Source organism: Anabrus simplex, chromosome 1, assembly GCF_040414725.1.
Source record: "Anabrus simplex isolate iqAnaSimp1 chromosome 1, ASM4041472v1, whole genome shotgun sequence".
NCBI classification, from domain to species: Eukaryota; Metazoa; Arthropoda; class Insecta; order Orthoptera; family Tettigoniidae; genus Anabrus; species Anabrus simplex.
In genome coordinates this window covers 290,281,637-290,303,535 of record NC_090265.1, presented here as the reverse complement: position 1 = coordinate 290,303,535, position 21,899 = coordinate 290,281,637, and the positions used below count along the sequence as shown (strand labels likewise).

General features: G+C 39.0%; 1 protein-coding gene across 1 annotated transcript in view; it reads right to left on the bottom strand.

The window, feature by feature from the left end:
• The window catches only part of LOC136864220 (ras GTPase-activating-like protein IQGAP1), a 565,781-nt gene that overhangs the window by 166,364 nt on the left and 377,518 nt on the right, over positions 1-21,899 (bottom strand). The window contains exon 23 of the mRNA XM_068226153.1: positions 3,379-3,543. Coding sequence (XP_068082254.1) covers positions 3,379-3,543 — 165 coding nt within the window. The remainder of the gene's footprint in view (positions 1-3,378; positions 3,544-21,899) is intronic.

Below are 21,899 nucleotides of genomic sequence, written 5' to 3'. Positions count from 1 at the left end.
GTAGCGGGTTCGAACCCAACAGAGGTAGTCTGATTTTAGTCCATACCCGCGGTGTAGGGGTAACGCGTTTGCCTGTCACCCGGCGACCCCGAGTTCGATTCCCGGCCGGGCCAGGGGTTTTTAATTGTAAATGATTAATATCCCCGGCCTGGGGACTGGGTATTTGCATCGTCCTTAATATTCGTTTCCTTACATTCAACACTTCCGCAATTTCCATATACACGCAGGTTCATAACATATGGTGCAAAGTAGAGGCAAAAGATCTTTCTACGTCGACGCCTCGAATAAACAGCATTTGTATGTATGTTTAGTCCTCAGCCTGAAGGCTGGTTGGATCCTCCACAGTTCCGCCATCAGCTGTCATAGATGGCCTAGGCATCACTGAAGAGGCGTACTAGGGAAATGAGGAGCGAGGTAGTTTCCCGTTGCTTTCCTCATCGAGCCAGAAGTTGCTATTACGTATCAGTCTGCCAAGCCCACTGAAATGCATGCACCAACTGACCCTATGAGCAATATTTTTACACCATTCATAGCAGGGACTGACTGCATAAGGAATGGCATTACTAGATCACTCATACCTCAGTCACTTTCATTTTGACAAAGCCACGGATAAAGCCGAGACAGATCAATGAAAGTAACAAAATTGCTCTAGCCCATACTAGAAGACATAGTGCACTGTAAACACTAGGTCCGCCAGCAAAAAATAATAACTATCACTTATGACAATAAGCAGCTTGACAATGTGACCGCTACTTCCTTACAAGAATATATTCTTATATTTCTGCCATTACAATAGAGTTAAACTAATGTATTATTAAGGTATTTACGTTTTAATTTTGCTTTAGGCTGATGATGACCTACTATTAGGTCAAAACTAGTCCCTAACCATTTATGTCATTTAAACTCTGTACATTTTGTATTGAAATGGTGGTCCTTAATAATACATTAGTTTAACTCTATCGTAACCACAGTTCAATACGGATCTATCATAATGAAACTTATTTCATTTAATTTCTGCCATTGTCGACTATTTTAGCCAGGCCTTTGCAGTCAGTTCGAAGACAGCGAGTGAACAGGTGAATTGTAGTGCGTGTTTAGTGGAGTGGTTAGCCCGATTTACAATAAAGCGATACAGTACAAGTATCGCCATATCCATGGATAAGTGGCTCATTAGCAGGGGTAAAAACAAACCCCATGGGAGTGATTTATCGGGTGCTTGCCCTCCTTTGAAAATATTCAGTCAAAATAAAGAACAAGATTCAAATTTAGTCAAAGTTCATTGTTCTTCCGCTTCTGCTCCCACCAGCAACATTAAACCTAAAAGCAAAGTGTGTAAATATTAAGATGATTATTTGAAATTAGGCTTTACCAGCATTCTTTTGAATTATAGACAGAAGCAAATAATGGAGATCTCGTGATCAACCATCAGTAGACGTGGCTCAAACAGTCCAGAGAAGTGCAAAGAAAGGAAAGAATAAGGAGGGGGAGCACTAGATGTTTCATGTTCCAGAAGGGGGGCGCGACCAAAAAAGTTTAAGAACCCCTGCCGTAAGGGATCGAGTATGAAGTAAGATGAATCTTCGTAAGAAATTTGTATCTCTTGTTGTCAACTTCATCAGAGGAGTTGATGAGATGAAATGAATGAATTTATATATGAGTAAACAAAACTGTTTATATTTACTGTATATGTAGGCCTAAAAGTCATATGCTCAACATTTTTTTTTAAATTTACAAATACTCTCTTCCAAAAAAGGTAGCCAGTAAGATTCAGAATACAATAATAATTAGTTAAAGAATAGTGTAGAATATATACATGTACAATTTGTAGCTCTTTATACCCAGGTCACTGCATGAAATGGGAGGATATCGCATATTGGACCACTCCCCGGCCTTTCTTTTAGGTATAAAACGCGGGTATAATATGCGAGGAAATACAGTAAGAAACTTGACAATGCAGATGACACAACTTTGATTACTGAAAGGAATCAAGAGCTTGAAGAAAACGTCATGAAAGTTAAAGAACAGAGTTAGAGAACATGGGCCTGTACCTGAATAACAACAAGAACAAAGTCATGAAAACAAGGTTTACCATCAAACATTACGATAAATAACGAGTTAATCAAAGAGGTGAATAGTTTTTTGTGATCAACCATCAGTAGAAGTGGCTCAAACAGTCCAGAAATTTGCCCTGCAAGAGCAGCATTCAAATACCTGGTAGCATTTAAATACCTGGTCACGAACTGCAAGCGTTCAGACATATGCTTTGCATACTAACGTAAGAATGTTTAGGCAAGGTTATGAAAGCTGTACCATAAGGAAACAAGATAGGATGCATATTAATGCATTTGAGCTCAGGTGTCTGAGAAGGATATTGCATATCCCCTGAACAGCCAAGAACATCAAACCAGATATGTCTCTTGAGGCATTCATTACAAGATTACAGCTGTCGTATTTTGGAGATGGTCTGATTTACTGAAAAAGACTTACGCCTGGGAAAGTGGAGGGGTCTTGGAGATGAGGGTGGCCAGTATTGACACATGGATAGACTCCATCAAATTCAACATGAACATGTCATTGAAGGACCTGAAGTATATGGCTGAAGAGCGAAACATCTGGAGGCAGTCCATCCACACAGTTGCCATGAGTCAATGTCGACATGATGGCACCTGATGATGGTAAAAAAGCAAACTCGTGCAGGTGAGCTGCATGTACCATTTCAATCACATACCAGCCCTCCTGCCATTCTTAAAATTTCTAGCAGTAACCAGGAATCGAACGCGGGCCCCCAACGATGGCAGCCAATAACACTAACAATTTCGCAACGGAGGTGGACATGATGATGTCACATAATGGTATTCGAGTTGCAACGACAATATACGAACTTTTCACCGAGAGGCACAGTAAAAAAACTTCAAATCAGAGTAAAAAGAGAAATCCGTATAATCTAAAACTTCAATATACACATACAGTCACACCGTGTGTGTGTGTGTGTGTGCGCGCGCGTGCGGAAAGGGGGTACACAAATTTAGGAGTTATCAGTTATAACCATGATAAAATGTAATAATATATGGCATTTCAAAAATGTTAAAAATAAGGGGCAGTCTTTATGCAGCAATACTGCAACAGATGAAGTGCTAAAGTCCTTTAAAAGCAGTTACACATAGCAAGGTGGCTCAGTTGGGAAGTGTTACAAAACAAATGCTTATAGAAAATGTTTGCAATAAAAGTAATTTTATAAGGTGGTGCATGCAAAATGAGTAGTTTCTCATGAGGACAGTTTAAGGTAAAAATTTGTCTGATATATGGTCCAAAAATGGTAATAATGTTTTAATACCAGAGACTATAAGCAAACACAAATTTCACAATATATGGACTTACCTGCAATTGCATCTCCTTGTTGTAATCATCAGGGTTTATAGCCAAAAGAGGTGCAAACTGCTGTACCACTTTGAAAGATGGCTGTGCTTGATGAAATAGGGATAAAAATGCCCTTCTAGCTAAACGACCACGCCACAGAGCCTGCAGTTTTACAATTTTTTGTTCCTACGACATAAAGAAAGAAAATAATTATTAATTTATTATCACTGTACAATTTGGTCTGTAAGAAACAAGGTTGTCTTGTATCCCTATCTACGTGAGATTTTTCCAATTTTTTTTCGTGAAAACCTGACTCCTGATTAAAATGTTACATTACATACTGCCTTACACTGAAACATGACTAAAATTTCTTAAGTAAGAAATTATCAATACTTCATACGAACTTTTTTAAAAATCAAGAATACATTTCAGTCCTATTCAAACCATCTTCAATGTCAACATTGAGACAAAATTATACTTCAAAATTTTTTGAAAATATCCTCCTGAAACTGAATAACACAAATGATCACTGAACAAACGTTAATACATACCTGCCAACCTTACAAAATCAAAAATGTGGAGATTTTGAGATGAAAATCAGAAAAAAAAATCAAGAGATACAATTTGTCAAAACTGCTTATTCCATATGCCTTGGGCAATAAATACTTTATCCTATCAAGCTTCATGCATCATGTCATCGAATCCACATTACAATTAACACACATTTCCAGGGAAACTGAGTGGAATTTAAATCCAGAAAAATGTTATGCCAAATGTATTCGTAATCAGTGATACCTATATATATGCAACGACACTTGAACATTTATAAGAACATGTATGGTATGGTAGCCATTGGTTGTGGCATCATACACAACCATTAACCCGGCTACTTCACTTGAGTAATTCTTGTTTGGCGCTTCCAAGTTGCGGAGGTGGGTATCCTCCATATCAGTAGGTCAGTGTGAAAGGAGAGCTAATTTCATTTTCTTTTTGTTATTTGTTTTACGTAGCACCGACACAGATAGGTGTTATGGCGACTATGGGACAAGAAATGCCTAGGAACGGGAAGGAAGCAGCCGTGGCTTTAATTAAGGTACAGCCCCAGCATTTGCCCGGTGTGAAAATGGGAAACCAAGGAAAACCATCTTCAAGGCTGCCGACAGTGGGGTTCAAACCCACTATTTCCTGATTACTGAATAATGGTCGCACTTAAGCGGCTGCAGCTAACGAGCTTGGTAGCTAAGTTCAGGCATGGACCCAGTCTCATGGGGTATAACGTGGAACCTATGCCCAGGGATCTTCAAAGGCTAAGGGAGTAAACCTCGAAAGAAATTCCTCAGATGTGTCAGGCTTAGCAGGTCAGCAGAGGAGTAAATTTGTACTCTCTTTCAACTATAATACAAGCCTCGGATGGAAGTTTAAAAATAGAAATGGAATTGACAAGTCTCTGGCTACAGTTGCACACTATGATGGTAATGCTGATGTTCGTGCAAGTTTTAGATCAGAGAACAAAACCCGATTTGGAACAATAATAATTGTAACAATTAATAGGAAGGAAAATTAATTGATTGACCTAATGGAGAAACGAAAACTCAACGTTCTGGGATTAAGTGAAGTAAAATGGAAAGGGAAAGGAATGAAGAAACTAAGAAAGGGGTACACCTTGTACTGGATGGGTAACAGTAAAGAGAAAAGAAATGGAGTGGGATTTATAGTGAATCAGAATGTTGAACCAATAGCTGAAGTTGAGTATGTAAATGAAAGAATTACAATAACACACACACTGTACATGTAAACAAGGAACTACTGAAGATAGTACAGGTGTATGCTCCACGGACAGTATGTAATGTGGAAGAAAAGAAGATTTCCTCAATGAACTGGAAACTAATATTGTTGGAGATGGGATCATGATAATGGGAGATCTAATGCCCAAGTGGAAACTGATAGAATGGGATATGGGAATGTTCTGGGCCCACATGGGTATAGCAACAGAAATAAAGATGGAGAGAAACTACTGGACTTTTGTATCAGAAATAACCTGATAATAAAGAACACATAGTTTATGAAGAGGAATAGCCATAAGACCAGCCGATATGGTTGGAATGGACAGTATGAAACACTCATCAATTTTATAATAACAGGCCGAAAACTTCATCTATTTCTAGACCACCTAAATCAGCAACATCTGTCAATAAAATTCACTATGGAGATGGAGTCGGACAGATGCCTTCCTTTCTTGGATGTTCTAGTAAGAAAGAAACCAGATGGCTCCTTATGACATACAACATACCGTCTATCGTAAGCCTAACCACACAAATCGCTATCTTAATGCAGATTCTCACCACCATCCAGCACAAAAACAAGGCATCCTCACAACACTCGCCTAGAGGGCAAGACGAATTTGTGTTGTACCTTTACTAAGTCTGTTATTAATTTCATTGTTTATTTCATTACTTCCATTAATAATACTACCCAGATATGTAAACTGTTCTACATTCTCTGTTTTCCACAGTGCATGACTACAGTTTTCTTTTTACTAATTACCATTCCAAACTCCTTCAGATTTTCATTCCAGATGTTCAGTCTCCTTTGTACTTCCTTTTTCCTTTTCCTTTCCCCAAATCACCACATCATCTGCAAATACCAAAGCATTCACTTCATCACAACTGATACTCTGTTTTACACGTTTCATGAATTCATCCCCTCAATATAATAAACAATAATGGCGACAGTGCACTTCCTTGCTTGAGACTTTTTTTTTTTGTAAAAAATGTTTCAGATTCACCACTCACCACTTACACATTGCTTTTACTCCCATGATACAACATTCTTATCTTGTTAATGATTTTGGTACATTCCTTTTCCGTAGGCATTCCGATACATGTTTTCTCTTAAATGTATCATAAGCTTTTACCAAGCCCAAAAATGCGAAGATGATTTCCTTGTTCCTTTCCAGATGTTTTTCCACTATTGTTTGCACTGTAAATATCAAGTCTATTGATGATCTATTTGGTCTAAAGCCATATTGTTCTTCCTCTGTTTTATTTTTAGCCCATGTGATAATAGGGTTAGACCTCTATAATTTTCAAATTTCTTCCTATTTCCTTTTTTAAACAATGGTACATTGCTTCCTTGTTGCCAATCTTCAGGTATCCTTTCATCCTTCCATATGGCATTGGGGGCTCGGTATAGCCACTGTAGTCCAATGCTTCCTGCTGTTCTTAATCATATCAGCATTGGATTCGTCTTTTCCACTTGCTTTACCTTTGGTCATTGCTTTCATTGCCAATTCTCAACCATGTTAGAGTTCTCTTCTCTTTCTCCATCTTCCAGTCACCTGTGGAATTCCGGAAGTCTCTCTATAATCACCTTTGGGTCTAGGTGTCCTGTATTGCCGGTTGGGTTGAGGGGGTTGGAAGCGTGACGATAGGTCCTGTTTGAGTTAATCTATCTTGTACCGCGTGAAGCATGCTTTCTCCCATATTCTGCACATCTCCCTTCATGGTCGAAATTCTCCCCACAACCTGTTGTTTTATGCTGGAAAGCTGGGTTTCCACCTCCTCCTTGAGATTCGAGATGTCCCGTTACAGCTGGTTTACCCTACTATCGATCTGGTCCGCCTGTCCCAGTTTTGACCTGATGTCTATATCTGTTGTGCTAATTGATTGGTGACATCGCTAATTTGGGAATTCATCTACGAAATTTTATCATCAACGGCTGGAATTTTCGATTCTAGGCCCTGTTCTACTTTGTAAACCTGTGTGTACACTTGGGATATTTGTCCAGTTAAAACTGTATTTGCTTGAGAAATTTGGTCTGAAAGTTTGTCATTCTGTTCCGTTAAGGTGGAATGAGCTCATGAATCATCGTCTGAGATTTTGTCATTGAGTGCCTGCATCATGCTGATTAAGTTGGAACACATTTTGGTCATTTTTACCTCCTCTTTCGATGACTAGTCCGGTGTATCATCCACCTCGATAAAAAACTTTTCGGGATCTTTGCTGTTTTTGACGAGATTCTCTCGTAATTGTGTCTTCAGTGATTTCTTCTTGCCGTTCGTCAGAAGATTTCTCTTTGCGAGTTCGTCTTTAAGTTGTTGTACAGACTTATCTTTCAGTATCGCTTGCATTTTGTTCTGATTCCCACTTACACTCGTATTAACTACCGAATATTATTCTTCGATCCTGTTGCAGTCACAGTTGCCAGTGCTGTTACCACAAAGACGCATACACGGAATGCTGTCAGTTGTGTACACTATTTTATTTAGAAATTATATATACATATTGTACACCCACGCACTAATAAACTGCCATCTAGAACAAAACACTACTAAGAATAATAATAATAATAATAATAATAATAATAATAATAATAATAAGAAGAAGAAGAAGAAGAAGAAGAAGAAGACGACTGCTCCATTAGCATGTCAACAGAATCACAACATGAGTTCACGACTTTCACTATCAACTCTTGTTAACAACTCCACTCAATTCTCAAGATTGGCTCTTTATATACATTTGCCTGGCCAGGCTTCTAGAAGAATATGACTCAACATATTTTCTCGTAATTTCGAGTGTCAATTACGTGTTCTTACATCAAAGAAACTCTTAATATACATACATCAAACATGTCGTAACACCCTCACAACAACACACAAATAATAACACCATGATTTATACCAAATAAAGTCCGGACGTAACAACATAAATAATAATAATCGTCATCGAGCTCGATATTTCCACCATTCACCCATTGGTTATGGAATTGTTTCCAAGTTATACTAGTCCATTACTCTTGCATCATCATTAGTTCAAAAGTACTTCACTGCTTTATGTGACTACATTTTCCACGTTTCCATCGAAGAATGAAATGCTGAAGAATGCAACAGTTGTATGAATTACATCTGAATCCAAGGCTTCATTTTCTTCTGTGATGTATTTTGTGGCTAAGTTTCCAGTGTTACTGAATGCATATGCAGGTGAAGACCATGAAGCCATAGATGAATCACAGTCCCAGTTCTGTGCATTTCAGATACATGATATACCAGATAGGATCTTAATGGAAGAAAGAATTGGTGTGCAATGGTCTTTAGTGGCAAAATTAGGAAGTAGTGATGGGAGCCTAAAATATGATAGATCAATTTGTGTTATTCTTGGTATATTAACAATCCCTCACAGCAACGCTGAATGTGAGAGGATATTTAGTCAGGTGACTAAAACACACACACAGTTCAGGTCATCTATTGATGATGAAAATTCGGAGAGATTGTTGAGTAAAATCAAGGTTACAGGGCAACTGCCTTCGACAAACCTTTGACAGAGCGTTTCTCAAACGGGCAAAATTTTCCACTGCTGCTTCTTTTAATCAACAGCAATTTTCTACTGATGAAGCTTCTGTAAATTAAGAAGGAAGATAGGCCTACCATGCCATCATCAGCAATGTCCAACTCCAGTCGCCCCGGTGTGGTAAACTAGCCTTCTCCACTCCTTTCTGTCCTTCCACTTTTCCTGCTCCATTACTTCCGCCACATCCAATCCAGCTTCTCTAATGTTCTTCCAAATCTGATCCATCCAACTTCTTCTCAGTCCAACTGGTTTCTTTCCCTTAACGTCTCTTTCCAATTCCCTTCTTGCTACCCGTTCCTTTCCCATTCTTTTTACATGTCCGAACCATCTCAGTCTTGCTTTCTGTTCTGTACTAACGTTCTATGTTTAGCTCTTCTCTGATTTTAATATTTTGGATTCTATCCCTTCTTGTCTTTATAACTGATGTTCTTAAAAAATTCATTTCTACTTCTTGGATCTTATTATCTTGTCTCTTATTAGTTACCAGCGTTTCTAGTCCGTACATTACAATTGGTATGAAATACTGTTTATATAATGTTAATTTTGTTCTCTTGGGTACTTTGTCACCCCATAAAAGCTCTCTGACTTGTCCTTGGTTTTACTCAGACTGTGAGCAATTTTAGTGGCGGTGCCGAACACAGTTTTTATATTGTGTTTGCGGATGACCTTGGCAATTCGATCTGTGGTGTTGTGAATGTCAGGTAAGTAGGCAGTTCCCTTCACTTCTTCCTTCTGTGAAATTTGCTTGGTCGTTTCTCTGGGATGCAGGGCTCTATAAATCTGCAAATCGCTGTAACCATTATCCTTAAATGCGACTTTGAGCGTGTCCATCTCCATCTGGCTATATGATGGCTCACAAATTCGTCTCGCCCTCTTGGCGAGTGTTGTGAGGATGCCTTATTTTTGCGCTGGATGGTGGTGAGAATCAGCATTAAGATAGCGATTTGTGTGGGTAGGCTTACGATAGACGGTATGTTGTAAGGAGCCAACTGGTTTCTTTCTTACTAGAACATCCAAGAAAGGAAGGCATCTGTCCGACTCCATCTCCATAGTGAATTTTATTGACAGATGTTGCTGATTTAGGTGGTCTAGAAATAGATGAAGTTTCTCAGGACCTTCCGTCCAGATCACAAGTACATCATCAACATACCTCCACCATATCATAGGCTTGACGGATGCCGAAGCAATAGCCTCCTCCTCAAAATGCTCCATAAAGAAATTAGCCACTATGGGCGAAACTGGACTTCCCATAGCCACTCTGTCTGTTCATAAAAACCTCTATGGGGAGAATACTTTCAAGGAGGCTTCAAAATTCAGCAAATTAAGGAGAAAGGAGTCTCTTTCTTCTTTGTGCTTCCTACCGAGATGATGGGACCATAACATCATTCCCAACTGTGTGAAGCTGAAGCACGCGTTAAATACACCGAAAGCCAGGAGAATATATCAACGCACTAGCAAGGCTCTTGTGATCGAGAGTGCATAACACTCGTAGGGAACTGGATTCAGTCTACCGAGAGTTGTTTCGTTTACACCTCCTGTTAAGCAACACACACTCGCGGGAATTGTGGTTGACTTTCGATCGCATTATTGTTATACAGGCTGAACGAGAATTCAACCAGGTGTCATTCAGACAGAAATCAAAATTCCTCCGTCTAGCTCAGAAACAGGCGGATGCTAGTAAAACTGTCGTCAATCTTTCCAAGAAATCCTTGGACGAGAACCAGACGGCAGTTCTAGCTAGGGGTCTTAATTTCATTGTCGCTCCCTCTAAAATTCCCACTGAGGAGTTAATTACTTCTGTTGAGGCAGCCATCCACAAACTACCTATGGATGAGGCTGAGGAGTTAAGAAAGAAATGTGCGAGACTCATAAGGTCTGCTGTTGTACCCGCGCCCAATTTAACAAAAGGCGAAAGGAGAGCTCTGAAGGAACTTAGAGATGATTCTGAACTGACCATTCTCTCAGCTGATAAGGGTAATGCGACAGTGGTTATGGACACTGACGAGTATAAGAATAAGATATCGGCTATATTGTCAGAGCCTGTCTACAGACTGAGCTCACGTGACTCCATCACTCGTGTGTCCAATGCCACCGCAAAGCTCTTCAGGCAATCTTCAATTCCAAAAGAGGAGGCTAATGTTGTGGTTGAAAACTGAACCACAATCCATTCAGCTCACCCACTGTGCATGGAAGATCACCTCGTGAGGTATGTTAAATTTATTCAATATTATTCCATTTATTCCTGTATGTAGTGGTACTAAGGTAATCTGAAATGTATGTTTTACCGTATTTACGTGGAAATAGCACAACAGATGTCATAGCATTGTAGTTGTATATCTTAGAAAGAGGCAATGCGTTCGTAACCTCACTTTATTTGAATTCAGGCCAATATTTTTACGTTCATTCTAAACTCACATTGCTAGACAGGAATAGGTTCTTATCAAAATACATGTCTATGCTATGTCATCACTTAGTTCAACAAATATATAGTCGCCACATGTGTTGCGCTGACTTGTTATAGCATTTTGTTTATGGTGATGTCAAGTGTTCCATTGGCCACCAGGATTCCTTGTGAACACAAAATTCCTTATCATTGCATACTGTTTCATTCCGTATCATATAGGCCTGAAACAACAAAATTGTTTATATAATCGTTCACCCAGTTACCTCTTATCTACATAAAAATGTTGATTTTGTTGTAGGCTACAATCATGACGAGGAGGCTTGATTGCTTGGATGCGGAAGCACTACTCAATATTTTAGATACAATAACAGAAGAACAAGCTTCTGAGTCAGATTTAGGAGGCGATTCTGATGCTGACGTCTGTCGTCCATCTCCTGCAGCAAAGCAGACATATTCGACAGACAACAGAGTGCCAGGCTTCAGTGGAGATAGATCAATGGGTGCAGACTTCGAATCCGATGACACCGACATAGATGATCCTGATTTCATTGAGCCAACAACAGAGAAGATACAGGATTATTTAGACTTTTCAAGTTCGGACTCTGAGGGTACTCTTAGTGGTGATGAATCTGTGATGTTTTGACACCACCACATGTCTAACAATTCAGTTTTTCAAAGCATAATAATAATCCGACATATTTTTCTTGTTCAAACTTTTCCCAGCCATTTGGCCCAAAAATTGGAGTTCACCTTCTGTCTCCATTGGCAATATTTTCAATTTTCTTTACAACTTCCATACTTACAGATATCGTAAATCAGTCAAATATATATGCAGTACAGAAGGGCACAACTCTCAACTTGTCTTTGGAAGAGCTAAAGACGTTCATTGGCATACTCATAATTATGGGTTTTCACTAATTACCAAACATCCGATTGTACTGGTCAATAGATTCTAACTTTCATGTAGTAAGGGTAGCTAACATAATGTCACTGAAAAGATTTTTAAAAATACTAAGGTACATTCACTTGAACGATAACGAGAAAATTCCTAAACAAAACGAGCCTAATTTTGACAAGCTGTACAAACTAAGACCGTTGCTAACACACGTCAGTAAGGCTTTCAATGAGGCATTCAATCCACGCAGATTCCTTTCTGTCGATGAGAGTGTGTAGCATTCAAGGGCAGAAGTTCACTGAAGCAGTACATGCCCATGAAGCCGATAAAACATGGTTTTAAGATCTTTGCAATTTGCTGTTCAGTGACAGGTTACATGCTAAATTTCCATGTATATGAAGGTAAATCAACATCTGAAGAAGAGGGACCTTTGGGTGAGAGAACTGTTCTGGACCTAGTTAGATGTTTTGAGAATTTATCATATTGTATTTTCTTCGACAGATTCTTTACCAGTCTTCCTCTCTTGTCTAAATTACTTGCCAGGGGTTTATATGGTTGTGGAACAATGATGCAGACAAGGAAAGAATTTCCAAAAGAATTATTTATTGCTGACAAAAAAAATTTAATATGGGGAGTCCGACTATGCTATGTCGCAAGATATTTCAATCAGTAAATGGAGGGATCGTGGGAAGAAGTCTGTTGTAATTGCTAGCAATATGCATGACTCTGAAGAAAAGACTGTTGTTTCTAGGAGAAACAAAGAGGGAAAAAAGGAAAATGTATGTTGTCCATTATCGGTAGCTGATTATAAGCAATTTAAGGGGGGTGTCGAAAAGTTCGATCAATACCATTCTTCCTATAATATTGCGTGGAAATCATGCCGTTGGTGGGTAAAACTTCTTTACTATTTACTTGATGCAGCAATTGTGAACTCATATTTTATCCAAAGAAACCATGCAACTTGCTACCAGAGACAAACCTATGACTCACCTGTCATTCAGAAATTCGTTGGCAAATGAGCTTATAGGAAACTTCTGTTCAAGAACAAAACGTGGGCCTGTTCGTTCATCCAAAGTAGTGATAAGTGAAGCTAAATTCCGCAGGGGAAATCATGTAGGTTTGGCAGTAGCGCAATTCTCTGATGTTGGTAAGCATTGCCAACCAAAGGTACATCTAGAAGATGTGCATTCTGCAGTAACAGAAAACAACCCAAGCGTAGTAATTTAGCCTGTCTGGAGTGTAAAGTGGCGTTATGTAAGAAATGTTTCAAGCCCTTCCACCAACAAAAGTATTATCCACCACCGGTCGTGTTACTGTCCAGTACACAGAGACCTCGTGTGAGAAGTGTTTTAGACGTGGAGTGTGACGAACTTGTAAGTAGTTTACGAGAGGATTCTGGAGTAGAACGCAGCCGGGAAGGCGGTGTGAAGAGGGTTGCGCAGTAACATTCGCGCGCTTTGTAGTATGACGGGTTTTCCGCAGAGCCAATAGAATCATTTCAGTAAGAAATGCCTGTTAGTGCGGGTCACGAGTGAATGTTTCAAGTTTTATTTGTAAATATCATAATCAACGAATTTAGGGAATTACTTGCGTGTGTACGATGAATCCAGGAAGAACAAAAAGACGAGTATTGTATCGACAGGCGAAGGAAATAGTATTTAGAGTGTATTTTGTAAGCATGCAGCAGCAGGCGTTCAGAGGCGTTTACGCCTCAAAAGAAGATAGCACTCGTGTGTCGTATCGGCCTGCAAACAGAACTGGTCCGTCCATTTATCTTCCTTAATATCTCAAAAATTTCCCAACACTCTCTCGGGGTTTGGTGTTAAAAATTAATTTGGACTTTCAGGAAACTTTTAAGCCCATGAAAAATATAGGTCGTCGCTTTGGAATTAAAGATATAACTCGATGAAAAAAAACGTAGGCCTACTTGCTCTTTTCATGGAAAATATATTTCATAGCAGTGATAATGTATTTTTATGATCTCAGGCGAAGCAACTATATCCGTAAATTTACACGTTCATATTTGTGTAAAGACCACGTACACCTCATGGAGTGATACGAAATGTTTGTTTATGCCTGCGTTACTCTTTCGATGGAAGGAATTTTAGTTCATCTAATTTTCTTTTTTCAAAATGAGCCTTCCTAAAATGAGGGTGCGGGCATTATTCGGGTAAATACGGTATATCAACCACAATGGTAATACTAAATTCCCATGAAGGGAATTAGATATTTTTCCACCAATAGAGCATATCAAAAATCAGATCAAAATTTGGATGTATGGCTTTTCAGGCGTTTGCTCTATTAACCAGCATTTCGTCTTAGGTCTGACACTAGACTCGTCAGAGTGGGATGTGTTTTTTTTTTTTTTTTTTTATCAACCACAAACCATGAAAGTCCAAACCACTTCCCTAAATAGATTGTGGTTGATTTTTTGACCCGAGTTTTTTTTTTAGGAATAAACAGTGTTTTACAAACTTCATATAAATCTCAATCATATAAACTATATTGGAGGTTAACAGTGAACATGAACATTATGTGTCCTATGATATTTTTCATAAAAATAGTTTTGCCCTATAAAGGGTTACATTCACAACAACATAGATCGAATTGCCAAGGTCCTCCGGAAACACAATTTAAAAACTGTTTGGCACCGCCACTAAAATTGCTCACAGTCTGAGTAAAACTAAGGGCAAATTGTCCCCACTTTTACATCCTGGGGTATACGAAATTACCTGTACGTCCGGTAAAGTATACATTGGCCAAACATGCCAGTCCATTGGTACCCGTATCAAAGAACATGAACGTAATATTCGTCTCAAACAACCTGACAAATCGGCAATAGCTGAGCACGCTCTATCGTCGGGTCATGTCGTCGTTCCAAGATGCTCGAGCTCTTACTCACACCAGACACTACAGGTCTAGGATTATACAGAAAGCTGTGGAAATATGTAGTAATCCTAACAATTTCAACAGGGACACCGGCTATCAATTAAGTAATATCTGGTTGCCAGCCATTAAGAATTTACATAGGTAGTTCCCTTCCCTGCCCCTTCACTATTGATATTTCATCTCCGTGTTTTCCAAATTCGTACGTTCCTCGTCGCCAGATGTTTCGTTCCAGGCTTATGTCTTGTCTAACATCTGTCATATGTTACGCAAACACGTTATGTGAACCCCTTAGTCTGACTGTGATGGTTCGGTCAGCTTCCGCTTTGAATGCTAGCGTTGTGCCACGTCCTAGGAGCCATCTGGTGGTGAATGAACGTACCATTTCCACTTCTACTTCTATTATAACGTTCCAAATTCAAAAGTGTCATTGTTTAAGAAGCCTTTCTCGTGTTCAGTCGAGAATTCTTCCGAGGATGCAGAGCACAGTTTTCTGTGAAACGTAAGAATTTCACCTTTTCTTCACACGGCATAAGCCCAAAAGCCTATACAATATCATGTCTAAAAGATTCTTCTGGTTCAACATGTGAAAAGACATCCTTAATTATGTGAAAGGGCGTTACATCTGCACCTGCAGCAAGGCGAGCAACAGGAAGGCAGATTGCAGTCAGCAAGGAAGACGGCCGTAATGTCCTTGGAAGGTCATAGCCCTGGACTTGATAGGTCCTTACCCTAGAACACCAAGGGGTAAAAGAGGACTGCTAGTAATCACCGACCTCTTCACAAGATGGACTGAGGCCTTTCCGATACCAGAAGCCATCAAATAAGAATTAAATAAAAACTTTTCCACCTGATCGATACTTTTATTATTTAACCTTAGGCTAAATTATGCGGAAAAGTTTTTATTTAATTCTTATTTGATTACAATATTGATACGGAATGAAGTGGATAGTATGTAATACCAGAAGCCATGACGGGACGTACCACCAGTCTTCTACAAGATGAGGTATTCAGCTGCTACGGTTATCCACGATACATTCTGTCAGACAATGGGAGTCAGTTCGCGTCAAGGAAGCAGCAGCGAATGACTGAATGAGGTGTAAAGCATTGGACCACACCTATCTACAACCCAAGGGCCAATCCAATGGAACGACAGAACCAGGAGCTAAAAAAGAATGCTATGGGTCCACCTAAAAGAAAAAAATATCGACTGTGGGACCGTCAAATACCACAGTCACCCTTTGTCTTACAATGATGCATCAACCGTGTCACTGGCTATTCCCCAGGGGAGCTGTTCCTTGGTTGACAGCTATACGGCACCGGGGATTGGGAGATTCGTCAACCACCCACTTCTGGTCAAGATGATGCAGCTGTTTCCCTAATAGAGTGGCAGCATAAGCAGCTGCAAGACATCAAAGAAAAGCAAGCTTTGGCAGTGAAGAGATCCCTCACCCAGGCCAAGGCTCAAGATGTCGAAGAGACCCAGATCTTCCTACCAGGCCAACAAGTAATGCAACGTAACCACTCAGTCGGTAATAAAATTGGAGGGTTTCACGCAGATCTGGCACCTAAGTGGGTTGGTCTCGTCGAGATCGATAAGCAGCTGCGTATACAGAGTAAGCCTGGTACTGCCACGGGTCCACCTGGAGGAGAGGCTACTAACGACACAGCACAACCTGGTCACGAGGAGGAGAAAACATCGACTACCACTGAAAAAGAGGCTGGTGATGAGGCGACACAGCACGATCTGGTCAAGAGGAGGAGAGCACATCCAGTGACATCGAGGAAAAGAGAAGATATAATCTACAACCAAGGCAAAGTCGACGAGTGTGATAGACTGTTGAAATTGTTTCAAGTTATAGAGGGGATATTATGCAAGTGTAATGGACTAGTATAACTTGGAAACAATTCTCTAACCCATAGGTATATAATGGAAATATCGAGCTCAATGAGGGTTGTTATTATTATTATTTTCTTCTTTTATGTAGTTATGTCCGGACTTTATTTGGTATAAATTGGGGTCTTATTATTTGTGTGTTGTATGTGGGTTACGTTACAACAGGTTTGCTTGTATTGAGCCTTTATTAACATGCTCATTTAATTAATCAGTCATTTATTCAAATGTAGAGAGTATATTCCATTTTTATTAAGTCTTGGTGACTTGCAGGGGACATTACATTCATCAGTACGTGTCGGAATTTCTACAGGAAGCTTGGAGCCCAGGTCTATTTGCTCGCCAGCTATGTTTAGAAGGAGGGATTTCGACATGACGTACACAACACAGAACAAGGAAACAATGAAATTCCAACGGCCAGGACCATTGGAAAACACTTCAGAAGCTCGGCGAGAGGATAGAGAAGCTTACAACATATGTTTAAGTAAGCGTCATGTACGCGATGTGTTGAACCAATGATATGATAGCATCACAGTCATTTTAGCCAGGCATTGGTCTATGTAAGTAATGGCCCCAAATGAGCATACAACAGCATCTTGAGAGGACGAATTGATAAAAGTGACTAGTGTATTGCCTAGCTACCCTTTATTTCAGCAAGATTCTGCGCAGATAACATCGTGGGTATTATTTAGGCGAGAGCAGGTCAGGACAATTACCGGCTTGATCATTAAGCTATTCACAGAGTTTCATCGGCATTTGAAAGCACAGGTCCAGACATTGAGTATGTTGCGCTGATCTTCAGGAGCTAGCAACTTGTTTCAATCAAGCAACTCGTCTTCTACACAATTTTGGGACTTCATATTTATTAAATTGTGTTGTGACTTCGCGCCTGATAGTATATGCAGACTGGCTTCCTTAACTGTTCACCTCTTCTCGTAAACATTTTGAGGCACAGTGCCGAACATTGCGTGTGTTGTGCTACACTTCAGAAGATTGCGCCTTACTTCATATAAGTGACTGACCTCCTACTTCTTCTAGATTTTACGATTTAAAATCACGCAGTACTAATCCCCATTATCTTATATTGCTTCTTCAACTGTTTTTGTGAAAGACTCCTCCTTTAATTTCTTGTTTCCCCTATGCATTGTTTTAGTATTTTTATTTGGCTGATGATGACCCAGATTGGTGGTCGAAACTGGTACCACTTCTGCTTATAATTAAATAAGAATGTAACACTACATTTCTTATTTACTTGTATTGAATAGGTTGAACCACATAATTTGTTATTTCAATTTAATAGTTTTAAGTATTCAAGATTTTAAATTTTGGGAGAATGGCATTCATCTTTCGATTTCCAGAGGGAAATAATAGACCACATTTCTACGCCAGGATGAAGACCCAAGGACTGACCCAGTTCTATTCTGATGGCATCAAATTCGATATGGCTGGTTATTACCAATATAAATGGTCCGTTATTGGACATTATAAATTTTCCAGCCAACTCATTCCTGGTTGCCAGCGTTTCACCCCCCGTGTGCTAGGTTGGGCCCATCAGTTGGTACCTAGCACATCTACGAAGCCGCATGGCTAGTGCATACCGTGGAGGCCACTGTGAAGGCTTCTTGGAGCCACCGGCAGTGCCAATGCACTATGAGACTTTGTCTCTTACCAAAAATTGATGTCTGTTAGCCATCAGAATATATAGATGTTGATTCCCACAGGGAATCTGAAATATTTGTCCCGAATGAGTAAATTTATAAAAATCTATATATATTAAATATATATATATATATATATATATATACACAATTTATTTAAAGTTTATAATGTCCAATAACAGACCATTTATATTGGTATTATAAATCAACATCTATATTATGGCTGGTTAACACGATGGGAAGCCGGCTATCCCGAGGCAGGTGGCAATAAGTCAACGAAACTGATGAGTAATAAATTTTCAATAGTATTATGTATGTGTGCACGTGGTTTAATATAGCAAAAGGAGATAGGTTGGTTTTGATATTTAATTTAGCTTTTGTTTGGAAGGACTCCATCCTATTAAAGTATATGTTATGAAGCTTGTGTAAATGTAAATATAATTGTAACGTAAATGTGGACTATTTGCATGAGGTCGCAGCTTGCTTTACATTAATTTTATTCAGATTTTTAGCTGAGTGGTTAAAGTCATTCATTTTTACAAGTTTATGTCTTGTTTTAGCCTCATATTTTTGATTTGTTTTGCTTTGTTGTTTGAGACGCAGTGTATACCTCGGGGCTTAAATATAAATATGGATTTAAATTAAAGTCAGGAAGGACTAGATTAAAGAATTAGTAATGGGAGCTCAAAGTGTACGGAAACATGCCATCACGTTTTCTGGGATTTACTGCACGATGTCTGAATGAGAATGTGTGAAATGGTGGAGTTTGGATCCACAAACTTTGGTAGCGTCAACATCATTATTCGAATATCAAGACGAGTGTAAATAAGCAATTGATTCAAGAGATTTTCAAATGCAGTTTCATATTCCCAAGTTCCGAATATTTAGAATTTATTTTCTGTAAATTTATTATTATTATAATTATTATTATTATTATTATTATTATTATTATTATTATTATTGTGATCTTCGAGTTGTAAGGACGAGATATTTCAGTAACTTTCAGATGTTCAGACATGATCGGTTGTCTATGTAGCAATTTCTTAATTTCAGGTTATAATATTATTATTACAGAGTTGGCCACTTTATTATTCAAGTTTAACTTTATGAGTTCGAGTGCTTTAATTTGTGACCAGTGCGGTCATGTTTCTTTTCATACGAATGTTAGATGATATTTGTATCACATTTTGGCAACTTTAGGACATGTGATATTTTATGTGATTATGAGTAAGAGGACACGTTCCTCATTTGAAAGGCCGGCATTTAAAAATTTTTTTTTTTTTAATTGTGTGATTTGCCTCGGGTAGCCTTTGTGAGCAGCGTGTGTTAAGGGTTGGACACTGTGTGTTTTCTATATATTTGCTGCATTATTTGGGGAGACTGAATCTCCGCTTTTGAGCCATTCCACCACGGTGTTGGCAAGGGTTATATGTGTGACTACCGAGGAGAGTTTTATTTTAGCGGGCTATACTTCATGATGATTTTATTGGTTTTTATCCATGTCACCACGGTTGTTGCAGTAGACGAGATTTTTATATTGCGATTTTTGTTTGGATTTTCCTTTATGATGTAACTGCGCTGAGGAATATTTTGTGTCATGTAATCTTTTTCAGGAACCAACGATGAATATGAAGTGTTGCTTGTAAAATTTATTTCATTATATTTTCCATCGAGACTGAGTGAGTGAAAGTTGCGTAAATGCTGCATGCTTTACTTGGCGAGCCCTGGAAAATATGATGTTTTTGTTGTTTTGATTGTGTATATGTGCCATTTATGTGATTTATTATGTGTGGCTCCGATCCACAGTATTTGTTGTGTTCATGAGGTTGCTCATGATTTGAGGTGTATATATATATATATATATATTCGTAGGAAGTTTTACCACTCAGCGTGTTATATACTGCACAGTTAGATTAGTTTTTCGTCTCCTCTATGCTCATTAAATCACGTCTTTTCCTTAGGGACCCGCACTGCAATGTCAAGTGTGCAGGAAAGGGGAACGTATTCATCAACAGTTGAAAGTGTTTATAAAAAGAAAGCCAGAAGTGTGGTGCGAGCACTCTAGCCAAAGTATAAAATTAATGAAATTCAAGAATTTGCTTTGTAATGTAAAGTATGTGTGTCAGCATACACTTGAAATTTTTGTATGATTTTGATTCTAAAGATGGACGTTATCAAGCTGAGAGAATAATTCTGCCTTGTAAAATAAAATTTTGATCATTTTGATATTTTTTGCTTTTTTCCTTCCCTTGTTTATTTTTTTAATAAACATATTTCTCTCTAAACTAACATCATGCTTCACCTTGCTTTATTTATAGCTTTCAGTTGACTTCACTGTGTCCATATTTCTTATATGTTCCCCATCAAAATCCTGGGTGTAATATTTCTAAGGTATTATTTATTATAGTTCAAACTGAGTATGCCTGGGAATACTGACTAGTCTGGCGCAAATTATCTTGATGGTAGAAACGGGGATAGTATGTATATTAATAAGAGTTTATTTGACGTAAAAACATGTAAGTAATTGCATATAATTTATTATTACCTGTATATATGATGTATAAATCCACCACGAACCTACTACGATGTCGTAGCAGGCGGAGAGGTGATACTCCGACGTGGCGCGTCCCAGGTGGCGGATAGGGGGGTCCTCACCGGCTTGCCGGCGGACTTGAGCGAAATAAAATAGCTCTCGCGGACCAAACACTCAATCCTCAGGGCTAACAATCTTGAGTAGACAAACCGTCACCCATTAGGGTGGCCTCATCTACATACTCGTTGGACTCAACATGAAAGGAAATATTAATACAAAGAATACCCCAGGTAGTAACAAATCCACCCCCACTTGTGATGGGGCAAGCAGGTCATCGGATTCTAGGGAGCCTGCACCTTCATGTACTCCACCATGCAAACAACAGCAGAAAAGAAAGAGAAATATCACCTACTTGGCTACAGTGAACAACTCGTTGCTAAAGACTGGTAAACTTAGACTCTAGACGTGCTGAACAAATATAACATCAAGATTGCAGCACTACAAGAAACGTGGTTCACGGGCAAAGATGCATTTGAATCCCAAGGATACAGAATATACAAGGGGAAACCAGGCATCAGGGTGATGAAGACAGTCCCACATCTTGGCATTGGCTTTGCTGTTCATCATAGCATGATTGATCACGTAATAGGGTTCACTTCACCTAATGGTAGGACCTCCTCAATATCTTTGAGGTTCCGCAACAGGGCATATACCATAATGAACTTCCATGCACCCAAAAATGACACAAATAGAAATGACCTGGAAGCAGTTGAACAATACTGGAGCATTCTAGAAGAAACCCTGGACAAGATCCCACAACATCATACCACCATAGTGATGGGTGATTTCAATGCACAGATAGAAAAAGAGAAAAAATATCGCAGGATAGTGGGCCTCTACCTAGCCCATAAGAGGAAAAATAAGAAC